The following is a 21,990-nucleotide window of genomic DNA, read 5'->3' as shown; positions in this document are numbered from 1 at the left end:
CTTTAACATACTCTGGATGGAACCTAGCAATTGTGTACAACACTCATATACCTTAACTTCATAGTACCTTTGATGAGCTGTCTGTATAAGTACATGTGAATCCATGTACACTCTGTTGACTTGGCCTGGTACACAGAGAGCAAGTTCAACATCTTTGTTTAATCCTTCTAAGAAGTCGTCTTGACATTTTTCTCCAAAGGAATGTCTGGTGACATATTTATAAAATACACTGGAGAATGCAGTGAGTATAAGTGAGTGCGTTGCAGCATACCTTGAATTTGAATTGGAAAGTCCACATCTTCAGCTAGTGAATGAATAACTTTTGTATCTTTATTTTTTGGGTCGTAAAAATAATACAAATGTTAATAATACAGCTTCCTTAGAATAACTACACAGACCATTAACAACCTGCAGCATAGAAAAACCTTCGGTGTTTGCTCACAATTCTGCTGTCATGCAATGTTATGGATTAAGACGCCACAAACGGCAGTGAGTCACCAATCTGGCATCAGTCATGAAATTAACATCGATGTCTCCCCAGGACCTTCCTTCTGGATTAAAATCCACCTGCACTCTGCAGCGCAACCACTCAATGTAACCACACAGACAGATTCACTGCCACCAACAAACGCATCGTCCTTGGTCCTCCTGTAGATGGAACAGTCTCGGCCCAGGCCACCTGAATCTTCCCTCCTAATGTGTTTGACTACTGATCACTCCCGAATAGCTGGTGTTGGCCATAGTTAACCCACATTGCAAAAGCACACAGATGCACTCACACATGTACATTTAGATATTACATATATACATTCACATAGTAATCAGGCCATATACATGTTTTGTAAATGTAATGCCCCTTTCTACGGACGGTCGCAGCAGCGAGGACCGAGAGACCTCTGTGATCCAGTCGATAGAAAAGACGTATTGACATATTGGTTTCTAATGACAACCTTGTGCAGAGCTAGACATGTCTCTCAGGATGGAGGTGGCCCAGTGCGGCAGTGTGGTCGTGGAGTTCGAGAGCGATGAGAGCAGAGAGGCTCGGGTCAGAAAGAGCAGGAGCATCCCAGGTGGGTTTCTTGGGGTCTTTCATTCCAGGTGAAAAACCTTCTTTCCCAAAACCCTGGTAAAGCCCAGATGAAAACAGAATCGTGTGAACTGACGCTAGTCACTTTCAAAGACTTTCAACATTACAATCTCCATTCTGGAAAGAGTTTAAACACCACAAATATTCAGAATTCCTTGAGCATTTCTAGAAACTGTTATGAGTCTGTTTGTGTTCTAGGACTATGTAGTGTCATAACAGAGAGGTTTATTGCTTTTCTTTTATCCTCCCAAAACAAACATCTGTAACCCATTTCTCTTTTGCAGGATCAGCTTTAATCTACCTCAGAGGCCCAAAGTTTCTGATATATGTCAGTGGTGCATTGTCAATGTGGGTAAGAGGCACTTCAATACTTCGAAATACTTTGAAATAAAAGAAAAGGGGCAAAACAAAAGAAAAAAATCTTGCACAATGCGGTGTGTTTTTGACTCTATGGTGGGCGTTACTACACCACATATAAAGCTTTCCCCCTTTCATTTTGGGTTCAGCTCAAGCGTTAAAGCAGACGTGGGGCACTAATGTCGAAGATCTCCTAATCTAAAGTGTGATGCTGTCTTTATGACAACAGTCCTTCTTGACTTGACCATCAAGTTATTTCTTAGATCATTGGAAGCATTCGGCTCCCACCTCTGTCTCTATAATGAATCCAGTGGTGTCCTAATCAGCTTCCTATCTGCTTTCCCACAGGGTGACCGCATGTGGCACTTTGCCATCTCCGTCTTCCTTATTGAGCTTTACGGTCACAACTTGCTGCTGACCGCTGTCTTTGGCTTAGTGGTAGCCGGCTCTGTGCTCCTGCTTGGGGCTCTGATTGGTGACTGGGTGGACAGAAACCCCAGAAACAAAGGTACAGTTTTACAGGCATCCTGCACACATGGTACATGGTCTTTCTACATTTAAAGAGCCGAGCACAGTGGAAGATACCCTGGATTGGGCTCCTCAAGGTTTCTTGCATGTTACACTACAGTAAACTACAGGAGAATCTGCAGTATAGACAGTAAATTGAATTACATTTCTAAGGCTGGGGAGAAATTTAATATTATTAAAGGTAATGTTCACAAAAAGGAGAGACATACTAAAAAAATACATCAATGTAAATGGAAAGATAAGACATGTCTGCACTAATTCTAATTATGTTACATTAATATCAATTCTCAGACAAACAGTCTAGAAGATGCAAGTTAGTGAATTCCAAACAAAACTCTAATCAGCTTTGCTCAAATATTATTCCCCTCTCTATTTCCTAAATCTATTTGTATTGATTTTCATTCTCTGACTATGACTTTTACCATCCCTTAAAATATCCTACCCAAAAATGGATCTTGCATCTAACATTCTTGCTTACAGCTTGTGCTTGGTAAATTTATAACACCTTTAACATCAGAGAAGAAAAACTTGTTTATGGCACTGGTGTAAACTGATGATTGTCAAATATACTTTCAGAAGGTTGTGCAAAGCTATTCTTTATCGTTTGGTCCTCTGGGTCTCCCTGCTTGAAGGTGAAATATAACTGTTCTCTCTTCCTTGGTTGTAGTTGCACACGCATCTCTGTTCATTCAGAACATTTCGGTCACCATCTGCAGCATTGTGCTGATGCTGGTGTTTTCATACAAACAGTGGATTGAACAAATTTGGGATGGCTGGTTAACTGTGAGTATTTCTTTATCTCAGCCTCTTGTATTACACTTTCATTAATTATTCAGTTAATCGGCTGAATAATTAATCAGAAGTTGCACTACCCGCCCTTCAGAGTCTGATCGCAGACCTTTATTGATGTATTTATTTATTTACTTACTTTCGGCAACAAAAACTCAACCTTTCAACCGACCGGAATCATGTCAGTTGTCTCTCGGCTGATTTCATTTTTTCTTTTCGTCAAATTCAGCGATCGATTATTGATGAAAAAAGTACAGTTTAATGAACAATATTTACATAACTAAATGAGTAGAATAACTGTTTAAAAAGAAGGGTGTGAATATGTTTGACTGCAACTGTATTCATAATAATAATATTAAAAGGATAATAATAAGACAGAGGTGTATATGTAGTGTCTTATTTAACATGTTGCATCACACAACTCACAAAAGGTGGTTTGTTATACGGTGGTGATCATCCTGGCAGATGTGGCTAACCTCGCAAGTACGGCCCTGACTATCGCCATCCAGAGGGACTGGATCGTCGTCATCACTGGGTACAACCGAGGACACCTGGCAGGTGAGGCCCCACTTGTGGGGGAGTGGGGGGTCTCAATAGGGTTCGGCACTTGACCATATTATCCTGCAATTGAAGCTAAAGGACAGGTGAAGGCTATGTTTACAATCAGGGGGTTTCACCCTGAGCTTGGGGCCACGTTCATAAAAGCTAACGAGGTACGCAAGAATTGTGAAAAGGATGCCGTTGAAGGGAATCATCTGCACAGGCCTGTGTTGCTTTTTTGTCGGTTCTGAGGGGTCACAAACCTTTTTCCTCTTCTCTCGGTCTTGCTCACAGGAATGAATGCCACCATGAGAAGAATCGATCAGGTCACAAACATCCTGGCTCCCTTGGCAGTGGGGCAAGTGATGACTTTAGCATCCAACGTTGTGGGCTGCGGCTTCATCCTCGGCTGGAACCTGGTGTCGTTGATCGTGGAGTTTATTTTCCTCTCTAGAGTCTATCGCATTGTTCCTGCCTTGTCCGTGAAGCCGATGTCTGAGGACGGCGAAGACCAGCTACCGTACCTGGAGAGGGAGTCTGAAATAAAGAGTGTGCAGGGTGAGTATGGGACCATGTCCGTGTCTGTGGCTTCTTTCAGGCTGTTAACCTCTATTGGTTTGTAGTTTCACAGCACAGCAGTTATATTACATTTCAGTGAAAAAAAAACCCCATCACACACATCATTATTTTCAAAATAAATGATTTTGAACCAAAAGGATATGCAAAGCATGTCATCTTGGCTTCTTGGCATTGATACTGTGATGTGTTGAATCAGACAGGCTTGCCTAAGGGTGCATATGATTTCAATAAAACAGTCCAGGTTTTTCTTAAGAGGACAGCACTTAGTCATGACAACAGCACACAACCACATATATTCATATACTCCGCACTGGCAAAACTCCTGAAGCATTACTGTGGAGGGTCCAAAAGCTCAGAACGGTGACAGAAGTTGTGCTGCTGAATTTCAGGTGGCCTCCAGCTCAGCGAGACCTCGGAGATGACAGAAGAAAACTGCAACATCAGCCTGCATCTCAGAGAAATCACAAACCTCCCGCTGTGCCTCAGGAGATTCAAATGGCTGCTGAGCACCTGCAAAGATGGCTGGAAGGCCTACTACAGGCAGCCCGTGTTTCTGGCCGGCATGGGGCTGGCGTTCCTTTACACCACGGTGCTGGGCTTCGACTGCATCACCACGGGCTACGCGTACACTCAGGGCATCAGCGGCTCTCTGCTCAGTCTACTCATGGGCGTCTCCGCCATCACCGGGCTGATGGGCACGGTTCTGTTCACGAAGCTGCGGAAAGTTTACGGGCTGGTCACTACCGGGGTCATCTCCAGCTGCCTCCACCTCGGGTGTCTGCTGCTGTGCGTGGTGTCCGTGTTCGCGCCCGGGAGCCCCATGGACCTCAGCTTGCTGACCCCCTTCATGGATTCCAACTCCTCTGTGAACGAGGTCCCTTCCGGAGGACTCAAGCAGAAGAACAGCTACCCTCTTCAAGGCAGCAGTAACCAGCCCCTGCTGCCCGACCGCTCGTCCATCCACTGGACCAACAACACACTGCTGTTCGAGAACGTCCCCTCGGGCACGGCGCCAGACTCCTATGTGTCCATCATCCTGCTCTTCCTGGGCGTCATCACCGCTAGAATCGGTGAGTGAAGGTCGCCCGCGCACACAGCCAGAGTGCCTCCTTACAAGGTGTCAAGACAACTGATTATGAAAAGAAAAGTGTCGTAAGTATCGTGTATAACTTGATACTTGGTGAGCCCTTTGGTAAGAAATCAAAAGCAGTCAAATGCATTAAAATAGATTTGTTGTTTCTTTTGGGAGAAAAAAACAAAACCAACCATAACTGCATAAATATGTCCAAATGGAAAATAAAAGACAGGCAACAAAAAGTCCTTTAGAAGTAATGATTGAGAAGCTAACAGCAGAAATCTATCAAAAGGATTTGTCTACAGCATACAAATTGGTTCGGTCCTAGAAGGGAAAATAAAAATCGGAACTATTTAGAATTATTTACTGAATTCCTTTTTTTATGGTTTGTCTTTATTGAAATTGTAATTGTTTTCCCCTTTATAGGAGAGATTGAGTTAAAAGCTCCACAGGGAGTGTTGCTAATGAGATATTAATTAAATCAATTTGGCTTCACGCAGGCACTTCACAAGTGCACAGCTGATCTCACGTCCTATGTTTGATGTGTTTCAATGGCGTTCAAAAAGCTGCGATACTCTTATTCTGTTTATCTTTTTACATCTTTCAAATGTGCTCAATATGATAGAGAGAAAACGTCTCTCATGCTTTGATTCAGAGGCACTTGTGACATATCTGCGTGGATGAACATCCTTTCAAAACCTCAGCTCGCCTGTGTTAAGAAGCACGTGTGGTCGTGTGTCTGCCACATGACCACATCAATAACGTGTTTTGTGGTAGATCTTGTCAGCAGTAGACCATTATGAGATGTTGTGTTTTAGGATCTTCATACTCAGCACTAAAAGCCATTAAGGTAGAACAGAAACTCATGACAACCTCCCATTGTTGTGTCCACACAGGCCTATGGTCGTTTGACCTGACCGTCACTCAGCTGCTCCAGGAGAACATCTGCGAATCGGAGCGGGGGGTGGTGAACGGTGTGCAGAGCTCCATGAACTACCTCATGGACCTTCTCCACTTCATCATGGTCATCTCCGCACCCCAGCCCCAGCACTTTGGCATCCTTGTCATCATCTCGGTGCTCTTCATCACGGCCGGCCACACGATGTACTTCATGTACGCCCGGAAAGCCAAGAGAAAACACCGGCCCAACACGTAGAGCCGATCGGGACGCACGTGTCGCAGCGCCACTCTCACGGACTTCTCCAGTGCCTGTGAAATGAATGTCTCCTCCAGTTCTCTCCGCGTTCACATCGCCGTGCAACAATGCAATAGACTCTCAGCCATTCATTTCAACTCCCACACTGCAGGTTTCCCTCTCCCAGTCACGCTCCTTTGAGTCGGTATAGTCGTCAGGGGCCACCAACCATTCCGAGCTGCTGAAAATCCTGTCTCTGCTGAGGAAACGAGTGAGGCTGAATGGGATAGACAGCCCATGGTGTCAGTAGGTTGAAGTGGAAGTTTAGCACAAGCAGGAACAGTGCGTTGGAAGCACAGCTCGATACAGAAGCAGACTTAGCAGGCTGCTAGAAATGCATTTCTGGCCAGTCGTAGACTAATACAGCAGCTTCCTCCTGCAGACCATCCTCCCACAATGCATTGTGGTGAGAAGATACATTAACAGCAGGAATGTATTTTCTTGCCTCTGTCAACAAGCAGTAAAAATGAATCAAGCAGAAAGCAGAAGTGATTGAAAATAGAGGCTACAGAAACAGATGAGGTAATGTTTATTTTGCTAAGTAGTTGAAGTTCCAATACAGGAACCAAAATAAGTCGGGTATACTTACATGATAGATCAGAATGCACATTTTCCAGCCCCCATGAGTGTAAAATTGAAATGATAAGAAAACCAAGTGAAAGATTCTCCTGTTTGACACAATTTGAACCTGATTATCTGCATCGTGGAGGTTATGTAAGAAATTGCTTTTCCTTTTCATAGAAAGATAGAGTGACATATGTGCAGGTTATTGCTATATTTTAACAAGCAAAGCAGTCATGGTAGAAAATGTTTTGCCAATTTCTATGATGTCTCCCCTCTTGCAAACTGTATGGAATCCTACACTTTAAACTGCATAAGCATCTAAGAACTGGTTCAATGTAAACAAATCGAACTAAACCTTGTTACCCGGTAAGTCACATGCAGACATTTTAGAAGGTAACTGGAATTAACAAGTTACAGTTATAGCAAATGTGTCATTTTTAACTTCAGAATGTACGCCAGGTTTTGGAAATTGGAAACAGTTGATTCATGTTGTGTCTGTAATGTATTCAGACAAGATAGATGGTTTTGAAATCGGGGCAAACTGACTTAATTGAGTGTGAAATGTAACATAACAGCTCACGCTCCCCAAATGTCACGCTTTTAATTGTCCATTCAGTACAGGGATCTTGTTGTCTTAGAGACAGTCAAAAAAATGGTGACACCCAGGGATATTTCACATGTACAACAAGAACGGACATTAAGTCTGACATGAATAACTAAAAACAGAAAGGAAAGAACTGCTAGGTTTCTCACTAAACACCCTCCTAGAATATGTAATTGATTTTATGATGTGAAATGTATAATCACACAGGATTCTGTGTTGGTATATATCATTGTATCACAATATCTTGTATATAGGACTGCTGTTCTCATTTCATATTCTGGTTCCTTAACGCAATAATCTTACCTCAGTAGATTATGTTCATATTTAATAGAAGGCATTCACTGACTCTTATCAGTCAGGTGTTAGAATACACAATGGGTTATTCACTTTAAACATACTGTTAATGTTGTGTATTTATACAATGTTTCAACAGCCATTTATATCGTTCACATCAGTTTTATTAAGGTCCACTTATAGACAGCAAAGTGTTACAATTTTTATTTTATTTTGTTGTAAGCCTGTTATTTTAATAAATTTCGTTATTCTGTATGGTAGTCTTTTTACACTGGCTTTTCTGCGCAATGTGTTAAAATAAACATTCTCTCAATACACTTCAAATGGCTTTTTTCCAATTTAAATAAAACTGTAGCGCAACACCAGTTTTGCTTTCTAAAACGTGACCTGTATTTACTTCTCAGTGGATGAAGGTAATTCAATAAACTAACTTTGTAGCACACAAAAGGACACTTAGTTCTATAAACCAAAGCACATACACTGACCAAACTGACTGCAATTCCACTGATGCTGCAATTGAATGCTTATCCGTTAATGGAATATAATTAATCTTTCCTGTTGTTATATATAGACATTGATGCTAATTGCCATGTTGATGCTACTATTAATCAATTTATAGGATCCATGGTTGTCAGGGACATTACAGTTTGAGGTGAAGTGATTTTGTAACATTACTTAATGCAAGGTTTCTATTGTATTAGCAGACAAAAGTGATTGATATTCAGATGCATGCCTTTTTGTCCTTCTCATATAACACATTCCCTTATTTGGCTCACATATTAAAGGAGTTATGCTTTAAAAAATACTTGGGGATAATTTCCCCTTAATGATCAGTTCAGTTGTAGAAGGAATACTATTAGAGCACACTTTTTTGTATTCAAATCATCATTAAAATGCTAACAATGGCCCAACAATATCCCAGACAAACAAATGGTTGGCTTGCTAACCTACAATTGCTGTCTGGGATCACACATCAGGACATTGCAGGAGTTCCTCTTAGTAACTTTTTATTTGAGTGCTGAATACAACTGAGAAGCCACTCAGTCCAGCATTACAGTTTTCACAGCTTCACACCAGAAGAGGGCGCTATATTTTTACATTTCACTCTGGTGTTAAACAAATCATGAAATAAACTACACATATGGGGCGTGAGTACAGATATCATTAACCCTGGGGAGAAGGTCCAGTCCAAGTGAAGTCATATATTAAAATAAAGTTCATGTTCACCTTTAAACAAAACTCTTTCCCAGACACTATTATGTGGAAGCACTAGAATAACCTATAAACTAGAGGTGGGAACCTGTAATCTGGCAACACTGTCAATTCAGTCCTAGAACTGTCGCAAAGCAGAGCGCTTGGTTTACGGCAAAGCTGCACGATCAACGTTCGCTTTACGTCTTCGTGCTTTGAAGGTGCTCCGCAAGAGCAGGCGGTTTGCTGGGTAAATTGACCTGAAACGTGGGTTTAAGAAATGGCGAAGCTCAGCAAGGAGACGAAGCAGCGGTTGCAGCAGGTCTTCCAGTGCGGACAGTTCGTCATCCGCTGGGGCTTCATCCCCACGGTGCTTTATTTAGGTTCGTATAACGGGGTGCTGGTAGAGATGTGTGTGTAGACATGGTTGGGCAATGTTAGTGCGTTACCCCTAGCTGTTGACACGCCAATAATCAGGGTACTGCGATCTGAATGAAGGAAATAGTAATTCAGGAAGGAGAAGCCGAGATGTTCATTATGTTTATTGACGAATAAGAATATAGACCAAGCCATTAAACAAGCAAACGTTCAGATGTTTTCAAGGCAGCGCAAGATTTAAACGATTGAGTTCCTCAGCAGACACTGAAGGGCTCCTCACATAGCGCTTTTCCACCGACGAGGAGCCGGTGCCTAATCTGGAACCATTTTTTGCTTTTCCACCGCAAAAGACCTGGCTCGGCCGCACGGAGCCGCTTTTTCTGGCACCAAAAACCTGCTGGTCTGGAACCTAAGAACCAGTGACGTCATGGCCGGGGCGGGGAAAGACGTCTCCACAGAAAGTGATTTGCTGCAGCGCAGCCGCCATGTTTAAAATGCCGGCAGAGACGCGCTAGTGAGGAGAGTTTTGATTAAAAATGAGCGAAATCGGTAGCAAACAGCGGTCTGTCAGAGACACTACAGTGACAACATGTCTCGCCAGGTCAATAACTAGTTAGGAGTTGGAAAATGGCAGCAATGAGAGACGACTGAGCGCAGCTTCCGTGACAGGAAAGCCGTGTTACAGCGAGATTATGATGATGATGATGATGATGATGATGAGATTTAATGCGGATACAGATTGAACAGAAATGTTGTTTGGTAATGAACTGGTCTGGTGTGACTCCGAATCCAGCGCCGCTACGAGTCACGTGTCCCGGGTTGGTTTGCGCTTGATCAATAATGTGTGAATAAATTCATTGTCTTAGCACAGGGCGAATTACATAAACCATACATATTGTACAGTAAGATCTGTGACAGTGATGCGCTTTGTGCTCACACGCCAGCAGTGCTGACCATGGATGATGATGATGATGATAATAATAATAATAATAATAATAATAATTATTATTATTATTATGTATTTGTTAGCAGACGCTCTTATCCAGGGCGACTTTCAGAACAAGAGCATCGCTGCATGTCTGACAACAGGGACAAAGCAACAGTGATTTGCGACCATCATCCCAGACCTCATCAATCAGCACAATTTCCCATCAAACCATTAACATCGTCCGACAGGTTATTGATCTGCCGCGACTGCACCGCAAATACCCCCAAAACAGCCGCATCCATAATCAATAGGCTAGCCTATAGTAATTGTTTTTTTTAATCAAGAATAAAACTAAAAATACACCACAAAATGAATGTAAATGTGAACTGTGTGCGCGGTGACGAATGCATGTTAACTCTTATCTTGTATTTTATTAAATACAGTAAAAGTGTCTGAAATAGCGAATCGCTGTAAATCCCTTAATGCATCAATACAAATCAATACAACTAAAAGGCTGAGTTATCTTGGCATATTCGTATAGTTGTATTTTCGTTTCTGCGTTTTTGTGTGTTGTTTTCAGTGTATCTGCTGTGTGACGCTGAGTGAGTTGGATTGTGACGTATAACAGGGTTTAAGGTCGCAGTCCTCGGTGCCCACACCAGTGACGTCAGCGCTCGGTTCCCAAACCGGTGGAAAAGCGGGCCGGTTCACTAAAGACCAGCTGATCCCAGGCCGAGCACTGGCTCCTTGTCGCTGGAAAAGCGCACACCGACCCAGCTTAGCTCCGGTCACTGGTCTTCCCATGTAGTGAGGGAGAGAAGTGCTAGACTGGCACTACCCGGCTCTGTGTACCCTGGCACACACTTTATTATCGGAAGTTACTCTCAAATGTTTTTATATAGTTGAGTTTTTTTCACGTTTTTCAACATGTGGAGAAATGATTTACATTGCACACTTGCTTTACTGCTTATCTAACCTGGCACTAAACTTAAATATTCTGTGCACACGTCACCATGCATAGCCATTTACAACATGAATACTGTATTCTGTGTTCATGTCACTACTGTATCACTGATTGATACAACACGTCATTGGACAGCATATTTGACATCCCTACTCACTCACGATTATCATTAAAGTTGTCGTTTTGTCATATTCACACATCTGGGAAAGTTACGTTTTGTTCTTTCTATTCTATTTATCTTAAAGAGCACATAGTGAGTGCAAGCATATCTTGGCTTATTACATTGTTGGCAAAGGGTGCCTTTGGTTCATTTGTACTATAGTTTCCTGGAATTAAAGATGGAAAAGTCAGTGGTTTTAAATGTATTGTTATGAACTCGCTATGATCAGACTGCATTCTGCTTGGTAAATGAATTGGATGTGTCCATTACTATAAATATTGACTCAAAATAAAGACCTGGTATTCATTGGTAATACAATTTTGCGGAATTTAAGACTAAAAAAATCCCATAGAAGTCCAAAGACAGTATTTTTTTATTTTATCATTATGGACTAACTATAAACACTGCATTCTTTCTGTTTGGTACATTAATGAAATGTGTCCATTATTATAAATAAAGAGTGTATCCCTTAAGAATTAAGAGCAAGTATATGCTTAACTAATATTATACCTTGTTGAATTATACGACTATAAATGCCTGCTTGTTCAGCAAACCGCAGTCTTTATGTTTTATTATTGTTAAACACAAATAGTGATGCATTTTTGTGAAAACTGAATAGAAATAATAACTGAAATCGAATTGTAAGCCTAGGAAAGGGGAGAACTTGATATATTTTAGTTGCAGATGCCGAAAATGTTTTATACTAAGTTATAATAAATAGAAAATAAACTGACCGATGAAGTGTCATTGTGACGCATTGCAGTATCTTCGGATACAATCAAGATCTGTAATGTTGTGTTATGCACCATGAATAAGCTGCTTCTTAGGTCTTCTACAGCTGTGGTTTTCAAACCGGTCCTGGAGTACCCGCTGCCCGGCTGGTTTTTGTTCCAGCTGAGGTCTTAATTGCTTAATTGAATACTTAATTGCCATAACAAAGCAATATACCATTCTACAGTAAGTGCTGTAGGTTTAAATGCTATATGACTGCTGCTGTAGGTATAAGAGAGGTCGGGTCAGGTGTTATTAATCTGTGTCCTGCATTTGTGAACATCCCAGAGCATTCCACGTATTACCAGGTTTTTTTTGTAGTTTGCCAAGTGTTGTAACAGGCTTAGTTTTGTACTGTACATTAGGGAGGATTTAAAGCACAGCCAAAGTATAACTGTGGCAAGTTTCCAAACATATGGGAGACGTTCAGTTTGATCGACTGACGTTTCCTATGACGGTGGAAGGATGTGAAATGTGTGCAGTTGCATCTCAGTAAAAAAAACAAAAAACTTCCCTTTGCTTTATCGAGGCTGTTAAGAAACTGACAAATCTACGTAATGTAACCCCCCTTACTTGTGCCTTGTGTCTGTAATAGTCTTCATTTTAGACATTAAAGATTGGTAGCTTACAAAATATCTGCCCTCACAAGAACATGTTTTTATGACTATATTTTGGGAAAAATCATAGGACTTTTTAATTATAAGTGCATACACTGTAGCATCCTCCAACAGGATGGTATATACCTAAACAAAACAAAGTCAGTGGAGGACAATGCTTGAATGGAAAACTGTCCGTTTGTTTCTGGTTTTGTCTCTATATTAAATGTTTATTGATGTAACCTTTTGGAGCGTTGTACCACACAGCAGACAGCTTGCATCACTTTTCTGTACTGGGAATTGCCATGTAAATGTACACTAGACTATTTTAAAGCATCACTTTTTTTCCCCATCTTTCAGTTTCTATTGAAGGATGTTACTTATTCTTTCTTGACGAAGGTGTTAAATGACACATTACAAAGCATTGTATCACAGTGTTGCAACTCGGGGCTGAACTTTTTTTTTTTTCTTTCCTTTCCATATAACTTTTCTTAGAAGGCTGCTGACTGAATTCATTCTGGGAACTATGAGTAGACACTATAGGCACATTTGTATTCAATCTTTGCAATCGGAATTGGCAATTAAATTGGTTTTGAATAAAAACACGTTTTTCTGTTTTAGACTGTGCTTGTTTACTACTCTTGGCCAACAAAATATGACTTCTGCATTTTTAGACATTTGAATGGAGAATCCTCTAAGTAATATCTATAATGTTATTTCATTTCCTATTTCGTGGTTTCTCTAGCTTACACAGCGAGACTAAGGGGATTTTAATAGTTTTTTTGTGGGGTGATAGCCTTCTATATATAAAACATTAATCATTTCTGATGTGGCTATTTTTATTCTTGTACACCGAAACTGAGGTTTTATGTTCTGGAATTATTCAAATTATTCAAAAGCTGATCCTTGTTATTAAAATGTACAGTATGAGATGTTTCGTATTTCAGCCTTTCACCAATAACGTTCACGTAGGAGAGGGTGGCAGTGGGAACATTTAAAAACAACTGAATCATTCGTTTTGAAGGAAAACTGCTTACTACAGGATACAAATGTACGCTGGTGACATATCTTCTAAATGAAGCCATGATCATTTTCTTCCGTTACCACAGCTTTTGGGTCTCTGGTGTCGGTTGAGAAACTTTTTGCTGGCGTTGCGATCTCTTAGTCAGGGCTTCATTGACTTGGCACTGAAGAGATGGAGGTGTCTCTTGGGCTTGGTCAGGCACAATTGCTAGTTTGTAAACTTGACAAAGATTGTGATCCTCATACTCTTTATTAATCTGACTTCTGTTTCTTACATTTCAACATTGCTTTTGACAGTCTTCTGAAATAAAGGTTCAGTGCTCGACGGTTAAATAAAACCGAGAAACTTCTGAACTTGACGCCACTAAAATAAATCTGTCATGGAGTGTGCCTTAAAGATAGTGGATTGTTGACATTGTCTTTTTCTCACCGATTGCAGGGTTCAAGAGAGGTGCAGACCCTGGGATGCCAGAGCCTAATATTTTAAGGTACACTCATTTGCATTTTTCCTTTAAGTCTTCCTAATGCAGTGAATCTTTAACGGAATATCCAGAACCACAGAGAACAATTCTGTGATTAAATGAAATTGAGAATCTTTTAAACTGTAGCCTCTGAACACTATTTTTAACTGTCACCCTTCACTTTCCCCTTTTTAATTTCGCTCTACGGGCCTTTTCAATTTTTGTTTTAAGAAGTGAAAAGGAAAACACTTGTGGTAAAGTGCAACTGTTCTTCTGTAGTTTTTTGGGAGTGTTTGCATGCTGTGCTCTTCTGGGTTCTTCGGTTTCACTTCTTTTTTTTTTCTGTGCTCTGTCTCGTTATCTTCTTTATCAAAATTATACTTTTATTAGCAGTCTGGCTCCATTATTATTAATCCATACTACGCATTGGCCCTTTGGTAATGATTATGCACACTGAACTGACACAGATTTTCCTCAGCCATGTATTAAAGAATTAGGCCTACGTTTCGATTCTCTTTGCTATCCATTCGGATGTTTTGACTGGACGAAGGCCTGCGACATTTGACCGTGAGAATCTAAGAGTTTCCCATCTTGAGAGATCTCGGATAGAGCAACTGGAGCAAAACTAGACTTATTGAGTGAAGATTCTCGGAAGGACTGATGCAGTCGCGTGAATGACGGCAGAGTTTACTGTGAAAAGCCCCAGCTGCTGTCAAAGCCCGCAGGAGTGTGACAGTGTGAGGTTAAAGACTTCGCTGTGGACTCGTTCTTATCCGGTTCATTTGACGTTTCTGCTTTTGGGACGCTTTCTGCATGCGTCATCACTCTTTTTTAACCCGATGGCACGATCTGGGTGAGAGCGAGCTATTATGTTGCGTTTCTTATCATTTGTGCTGTGATATTGACATTCCTAATATGATCTCGTCCGCTTCTGGGAAGGGCAAATCCTGTCAAGTGCACGTAAAGTCAGCTATTTGAGTATACTGTACGTACTGTACCTCATTATCATTGAGGAATCGTGGCCAACATGGTGGTTGAGTGGAAGACTCCCATTTCCTCATTCCTCGCTTGGATCCTGAGACGCAATAGCTCAGATGTTACAGGGCCCTCTTAAACCCGCAGCTGCGACAGGCCTGGTCTCATCCAGTCGGGCTGCAATCTGAGAAGGGCTTTTCTCATGAAACACTTAGAGAATGAGACTCACTAAGGTCAGAGAAAGTGCTGCGTTTTGGGTGACCAGATTATCATGGAATTACAGATGAATATCTCAGCCCTCAACTTGACTGTAAAGAAGACGTGCTTTACTCCCGTTCATGTGAAGCACAGAGGAAGCTGATTCTGGTCGTCTATTGTTAAAAATACTGTAAACTGTCCATTTCATGTGTTCAGGAATTGATGCGCTTTGTTGTGTAGAGCACCATTGGGTTATCAGCTACTTGAATCGTTTCACAATGAGTAATTTTACAGGGTTGAAACACTTGCACTAAATGTACCTAAATGATCCAGTTATAGTCTCAATTGTTTTTCATTTTCCTCTCACTTTATATCCTTTTGGTTCATATCCTGTCACAATATATACCTTTATTTGGATGCTTATCAGATGTTTTTGTGCATAATTTAGCATTTTGTTGCCTTTTATATTAAAGACCTACACGATTCGGAAATTAGTCACTCTTTGAAACTTCTGCCGTTTGTTTTCTTTCACTTTCCAAGTCATTGACAATGATGGTTTATAATTTAAATCTCAGACCTGTTTTAATTTGTTTTTTTGTTTTTTCTTTCGCAGTTTGCTGTGGGGGTGAACGGTGTCTATAAACCTGGGAACGCGCCCTAGAAATTGGCTGTCTGCTCAATAAAAAGACTGGAGAGAAAACCCCAATCTGCGTTGTACTTGAAGCTGCTTTCAAGATGGAAAGAGCAACTTACATGAAATGATTGTATTTTGTGGGAGACCTGTTGGAGATGCAACTGTCAGTTTCATGTTAAAACAAAGCGAATCCTCCGCAGTACACCAAGGCCTCCGATATGTTTTTTTGTTTAGTTTTGTTTATAACTGAATTTCTTTTTTATCCTGCCCTCATGCAGTCTCTTATTTATATTAGCAGACCAGCCATCTGTGCGTCTCTGTGATCTGATCAGACATCCTGTTTTCAGTGCCATGGTTTCCGCACTCATCGTTCGTTTTGTAGATGTTTTCCTTCATTACAGTTACACCAAAAGACACAAGGAAATACGTGAAGTATAATGTGTAAACATTTTTAAAAAAGAATATTAAAACCATCATAAAAATAATCCCCTGTGTTTACAGTGATCTTTTTTTAACTTCTTGCTGTTCTGTGCTAATTATGGGTGTCTCACAAGCTGAATGTGTATCAATATCTTCATTAGTCTGCATATAACAGCATGCATGTGAAACTGTAGGACCTGTTTAATAAGGACAGTGACACAGATCCCTCTCACTCTTTGCACTTTCCACACCAATTTTTATACATCTTTATAGGCATAAGGCTGCAGATCACTTGCACCTGACATCATAATCTGAAAGAATATAAAAAAGCAAATGACTCCTGAGACTGAGATTCCATCGTTACTTTCTGTAAAGGTGTTAGTTTCTTTTACTCAAAGTTGTAGTAACTTCTCCTAGCTTTGTAACGGGGAGCCTGACCCATTTTCTGTCTCTGTCTTTCTTCTGGGACCTTGAGCTGACCTGTTAACCACAAGAGGAAGATGCTATGGTTGGATTCATGAATGCTGCCGTAGTGTAGAGACTTCAGTCACGTTGTAGCAGATTAATTTCTAACCGCCCTACATGTATATTTAAAAAGGACCATTTTCTTTGCAATCTCTCACCTATATTGTACACAAACGCAGTCCCCATCTTTGTTCAGAGAATGTTTCCCAGAATCTGGTTTCTTGTTGCTTGCAAAGTCTTTCTTAGAAATTAAACCGCTCAGATACCGTTACTGTGAGTTTTATCAGCAGAATGTGATTATTGAGGTTCCGTCCTACACAAAGGTCAAAGAGTAAGTGAAGTTTATATAGATGTAATATGTGTACATACACTAGCAGTCAAAAGTTTTTAGAACACCCCCATTTTTGCAGTTTGTATTGAAATGTAAGCAGTTCAAGTCCAGTGAATAACCTGAAATGGTACAAACGTAGGTAGTAAACTGACAGAGGTTAAAAAAAAAAAGTTTAGGTTACCAAAAACTGAAAAATAATGTATATTTCAGTTATATACTGTTACTACACCCTCTTAAGCATTATTTTTCTGTTACTCGCAGCTCCTGTGAATACAAGTGATACTGTACTCCTACAATGCGCACATCGTTTGAAAGCTTATTCTCGTGGCTACAAGTGCGTTTCATTCTCAAACACATCCGATTTACAGTGTCCGTGTGGCCCGCCGTCACTCAGAGCCCGGGGGTCTCGGATCACTCAGTTTCGATCAGATTTCTTTGAAAATAGGCTTGTTTTGTTCAGAGCAACCTAACGATTAATCCAGTATATTATTTGATGTTCTATGAAACACAGAGAAGTTCAGATCCAGTTATGTGAAATCCTTGTATATTAGTGCTAGAGCCTGACTGATACAGATACCCTCTGTCCTCTGGGAATGTCATCACAGAGTCTTAGCTTCTTTGAACCCTTTAAGGAAATGGCCTGGATTGAACTGTGGGTGCTCTTACACACCGTTCTTATTGTTACAACCACAAAAAACCTGATGACTTAATGTAAATCCCTGATGTGAAACTATTTGGTTTTGTGTTGCTGAGGCCTTTGCACACTGGTTCCGATGATGCATCTGATTTTTACATGCGTGAAAAGGGGAAACAAGCGAGTGTGTGCGAATGTGCAACATCCTTGACGGAGAACTTTTCGGACGATGGCCTACAAATGACATGTCGAATCCAGTGTGCAATGGCCTTGATGAGTCTTGGAAACTATCTAAATCTGATTAGTCTGAAAGTGTTTTGTGCAAAACATCAATACAACGAATGTAAACATGACAAGCGGACGTTAATAGCTAGCATGACTATATTGTATAGTTTTCCATTCATACCCGTGTAAGAGTTCAGGCTTGAAGAACATTGTAGCTCATGTACAAAAATGAAGCATATTTGAATGGAAAAAACTGGCTGTCTTGAGATTACAATCACACTCTTGGATTTGTTTACTCATAACCTCGTTTTTTGGGGTGTGTGATACTCCAGAGAATCAAAACAGGAAATGTGATTAATCAGCACTCACAAAATTAATCTCCCCAATAAATAAACTTCATATACAAAAATAATTGTATCGATATGATTTGCTGTTAGCAACATATGCAAACGTTTTTGCTTACTGTTTTAGTTTTAAATGTACCAAGCATTTTTTAAATTTAACTGCACTTTTAATACATATGTGTGTGTGTGTGTGTGTGTGTGTGTGTGTATATATAAAGTCATATTGTAGAGATAAGAAACATAGGTTTTAAAAATAAGTAAATAAATGGCACATCATAAAAACATAAAACAATTCAGTACGTGCACCAAATGTCTCTATATTTGGATATTGAATTTATATGTCCTTCCATTATCACATATCTCCGAAACCTTACTTCTGTCAAAATAAATGTATCACATGTAACGTATTCAATTGAATGGGACGTGATATCTCCACGAGCGAGTTCACAGCTGGGGAATCCCCCGTGATGTTTTCCTCAGCCTGTGGAATTGTCAGTTGTGTCAGTTTTCTGGATGATCAAATAGCATAAAATAGCGCTTGTAAGATTTTCCAACACCAGTAACAAACATTCATTTCATTTTAACACTGTCATCATCTACCTGATTTCTCCTCCTGCATTTGTTTCATATATGTGTCTCATTCTTTTATCAATTAAAGACGGCTAAGAAACTCGAAATTGCACTGTTCATAAGCACTGTTAAAGATAAAGTAGTACAACCAGGTATTGAGTCAAAGTTGTTTTATTTGATCTGCATTTTGCATTTTGTCAAAGTGTAAGCATTCAGAAATGTAATTACATTTGTATTCGATTTATGTATAAATGGAAAGGTTTAATACCTGTTCTTATCCCAAAAGTAGTACTCCTGATAGTTACCTTGAATTCGGCTTAATAATTGTTGCACTATGTTGTAGTGACATGTTTAGCTTAGAAGTGCAACTTCAGATATTTGTAACATATTACATTTTACAATAAATAAATTATAAATAAATATTTAAAATTATTAAATAAATATTAAATATGTTTTTAACCCTGCTCTGGTACCGTGAAAAAAGTTACATTGACAGTACCATTGGGGTGGGGTCAGTGAGCCCCCATGGCACCACAGCAGGGTAAATAAATATGACAAATATTTGAATACTCAATATTTACTATTATTGTCTTACAAATCGCAAGTTGTTACAAATCAATAAAGTATTTTGTTCATAGAACAAATACATTACCTACTGCTACACTGTGAAACGTTGCTGTAAATGTGCTGGTAGTCTTTACAGTCCAGTACTGGGACTGGGATTGTAAGAACCTCTGCCAATGTAAACCGGGTGCAACTGGGCCACAGGACTTGAACTCTCATCGAGAAAATCATGAATGTCGTTCATAGTATGTGCTTATTGCTAAATTAATCACATGTTAAATACATGTTGGTATCTCCCCTAGTGCCCCCGGGTGGTATAATGGCTCAGTGGTTATTACAATCATTTCTGATGTGGAAGATTTGAATCCTGGTCCGCCCAAGTTATGCCAACGCTAACCAGCAATTTCACAGACAGTGACAATTTAGCAACTCTGCTGTCAGGATCCTACTGTACATTTTACAGAGTGTTTTTACAGGGTAGAGGTAGATAATATGAATCTATAAAAAAATACTGTAAAAAACTATGTCCATGGCCTCAAGGGATCGGATTTAAAAGGCTCATTCGCAGTCCTTGGCTCGCGTGTTCTGGCACTTCATGTGGCGGATGGCCCGGAAGGTGTCCTGCACGAAGTGGTGGAACTCCTTGAGGATGAAGTGCACCGCAGTGTTCCGCTCCCATTTGCTCTCCGTGGGCAGGACCCCCAGGAGCAGCTCCTTGCGCTCTGAGTCCAGCTCCTCTACGCTCAATGGATTCTTCATCTGCGGAAGAACCACCGAAACACAGCAGACCATGAGTAAAAACACAATATTAATTCCGTCCACTTTGTCGATGATGATGAGAGCAATTGCCATTGATGAAACACTGAATTTAGTTTTTACACCACTGCGGTTCATCATTCATAATTCCTTGTCAGACCCACTTTAACAATCCCTTAAACACAAGTCAGTCTGCATGTTGGCACTCAATGACCCCGGCTCCTCTGCACCAGGGTCATAATTCAGTCTCTCACAAGTACGGCATGGTCACATGAGCACAGCCCCCACAAGACCCTGAAAGGCACCTTAAAATCTTAAAATGTAATTGGCAATGGTATACATGAATATAAATACTGTTCGATTTTAATTTTCTCAGGAATACACTTACACTCTTCATCACCACATCGGTTAAGGTCCTCGTGCGGTATTTGACGTGCTGCACCTCACTCTTTAGGGGGTACACCTCGTCCACGTACTCCATATAGATGCTGTACTCCTGAAGTCCAGTGGCCACGGTGTGTAAACATCTCTCCTGCCGGACGGGGACATAATTCAGTTACGCTCAATATTCACAGCTTGATTCATTGAAGAAGATGTCCACATGCATGAACACATTGCTGTAGTCTGCAGAGTGATTCTCTCTTACTGATGACATTATTAATTACTACCACTGCTATAAAACAAAATCAGTTAAAGGAAAATCAAGCACTCCTGATTTCAGTACTTTTACATCCAAACATTAGCCTACTTCACATCCAAAGACATGTTTATCATGGATATAACTTCAGGGTAAATTGAGAAACTTTTGTCTGAAATGTCTTTGTCAGGGATTGTTAGCCCTTTCAAAGAATCTAACGTTTTTCTACTTGCTTAAACAATTGAATGTACTTTTTGTTTCCTTTAAACAAAAATATTATTTATCCAGTGCTTTTCTCATCCATAGTAATATAAAATGCAATTATTTTCTAAGTATCTAAGTATAGAAGACTAATGTCTGTTGTCTTACTTTGTTGAACCCAGTTTTAAAACAGCCATGTTCTTGTTTAATGCGTGGCATGGTTAAGTGGTTGCTTCCAAACGTTTGCAAACGTTCAATAGATGCCTGAAATACTTCATCATCCTGAAGAAGAGAAGACAAATGCAGATGTGTCAGTTCAGGTCTCGAATGGAACATGAATGGAACATGAATGGAATGGAACATCGTATTTTAATAACAATAATAATAATAACAAAAACAACAACAAGAATAATCAAAAACAATCATTGTTAATAAATTGCGGTGTTGCGAACTGTACCTGCTGTTTCTGGAGCTTGGAGACGTCGCTCACCAGGAGCTGCGCCAGGGATTCCCATTTGGAGGAGAGCGGGGTGAGAGCGGAGCTGCCTGACTCTGCGCTCTCGTCTCCAGAGATCTCCGCATAGAGCAGAGCAGCGGGGTCCAAGAAAGGAGCAGCTCGGATCAGTGATGCTGCAGCTGACAGCCACACCATGACACATGCAGGGAGTCCTGAAAGAAACAGAAGCTGCCAGTCAGTGCTGAGAGAGAGAGAGAGAGAGAGAGAGAGGGAGAGGGAGAGAGGGAAACTTGCACTCGAGCTGACGCATCACTCACTTTGCGTGGACGGCATCTTGACGAATGCGCTAAGAGATAGCCCAAGAGCAAATTGCATTTGGAGTCATTTGTCCTGTCTTATATAGGTCGAGGACTGGAAAACCCGGATTGAGTCACTTTCATGTACACAATTAAGTTTTACCAAACCTTTACCTTTAAATTATGGTATGGACTAATC

The 21,990-nt window shown here is 40.5% G+C and overlaps 3 protein-coding genes across 3 annotated transcripts; 2 read left to right on the top strand and 1 right to left on the bottom strand.

Moving 5' to 3' along the window:
• The first annotated feature begins 967 nt into the window (after positions 1–967).
• LOC136760264 (solute carrier family 40 member 1) lies at positions 968–7,882 on the top strand. Its single transcript, XM_066715576.1, has 8 exons — positions 968–1,070; positions 1,372–1,439; positions 1,793–1,952; positions 2,640–2,755; positions 3,193–3,319; positions 3,596–3,885; positions 4,299–4,950; positions 5,852–7,882. Exons 1-8 carry the CDS (start codon positions 968–970, stop codon positions 6,109–6,111), a joined length of 1,776 nt encoding a protein of 591 aa, XP_066571673.1. The 3' UTR covers positions 6,112–7,882.
• Positions 7,883–8,984: 1,102 nt separating this feature from the next.
• On the top strand, positions 8,985–16,376 carry tomm7 (translocase of outer mitochondrial membrane 7 homolog (yeast)). Its single transcript, XM_066715575.1, has 3 exons — positions 8,985–9,186; positions 14,063–14,111; positions 15,871–16,376. The coding sequence occupies exons 1-3, from the start codon at positions 9,084–9,086 to the stop codon at positions 15,884–15,886; spliced, it is 168 nt and encodes a 55-aa protein (XP_066571672.1). The 5' UTR covers positions 8,985–9,083; the 3' UTR covers positions 15,887–16,376.
• A 2,659-nt stretch (positions 16,377–19,035) lies between these two features.
• On the bottom strand, positions 19,036–21,721 carry il6 (interleukin 6 (interferon, beta 2)). Its single transcript, XM_066714603.1, has 4 exons — positions 21,496–21,721; positions 21,207–21,320; positions 20,589–20,732; positions 19,036–20,203 (listed from the first exon to the last, which is right to left on the bottom strand). Exons 1-4 carry the CDS (start codon positions 21,688–21,690, stop codon positions 20,003–20,005), a joined length of 654 nt encoding a protein of 217 aa, XP_066570700.1. The 5' UTR covers positions 21,691–21,721; the 3' UTR covers positions 19,036–20,002.
• Between the last annotated feature and the right edge of the window lie 269 nt (positions 21,722–21,990).

Source organism: Amia ocellicauda, chromosome 10 (assembly GCF_036373705.1).
Source record: "Amia ocellicauda isolate fAmiCal2 chromosome 10, fAmiCal2.hap1, whole genome shotgun sequence".
In the NCBI taxonomy this organism is placed as follows: Eukaryota; Metazoa; Chordata; class Actinopteri; order Amiiformes; family Amiidae; genus Amia; species Amia ocellicauda.
The sequence above is the reverse complement of the archived record's forward strand: the minus strand, read 5'-3'. Positions and strand labels throughout refer to the sequence as shown.

What these genes read in the sequence shown, in the direction of transcription:
- il6 (XM_066714603.1), bottom strand. Translation starts at nt 21,690, where the DNA reads ATGGTGTGGCTGTCAGCTGCAGCATCACTGATCCGAGCTGCTCCTTTC. An exon ending in CCAAGCTCCAGAAACAGCAG is followed by an intron (nt 21,321 to 21,495) that starts GTACAGTTCGCA and finishes TCTCTTCTTCAG; the next exon opens with GATGATGAAGTATTTCAGGC. An exon ending in TTAAAACTGGGTTCAACAAA is followed by an intron (nt 20,733 to 21,206) that starts GTAAGACAACAG and finishes CCCGTCCGGCAG; the next exon opens with GAGAGATGTTTACACACCGT.
- LOC136760264 (XM_066715576.1), top strand. Translation starts at nt 968, where the DNA reads ATGTCTCTCAGGATGGAGGTGGCCCAGTGCGGCAGTGTGGTCGTGGAG. An exon ending in AAAGAGCAGGAGCATCCCAG is followed by an intron (nt 1,071 to 1,371) that starts GTGGGTTTCTTG and finishes TCTCTTTTGCAG; the next exon opens with GATCAGCTTTAATCTACCTC. An exon ending in CAGAAACCCCAGAAACAAAG is followed by an intron (nt 1,953 to 2,639) that starts GTACAGTTTTAC and finishes CCTTGGTTGTAG; the next exon opens with TTGCACACGCATCTCTGTTC.
- tomm7 (XM_066715575.1), top strand. Translation starts at nt 9,084, where the DNA reads ATGGCGAAGCTCAGCAAGGAGACGAAGCAGCGGTTGCAGCAGGTCTTC. An exon ending in CCCCACGGTGCTTTATTTAG is followed by an intron (nt 9,187 to 14,062) that starts GTTCGTATAACG and finishes CACCGATTGCAG; the next exon opens with GGTTCAAGAGAGGTGCAGAC.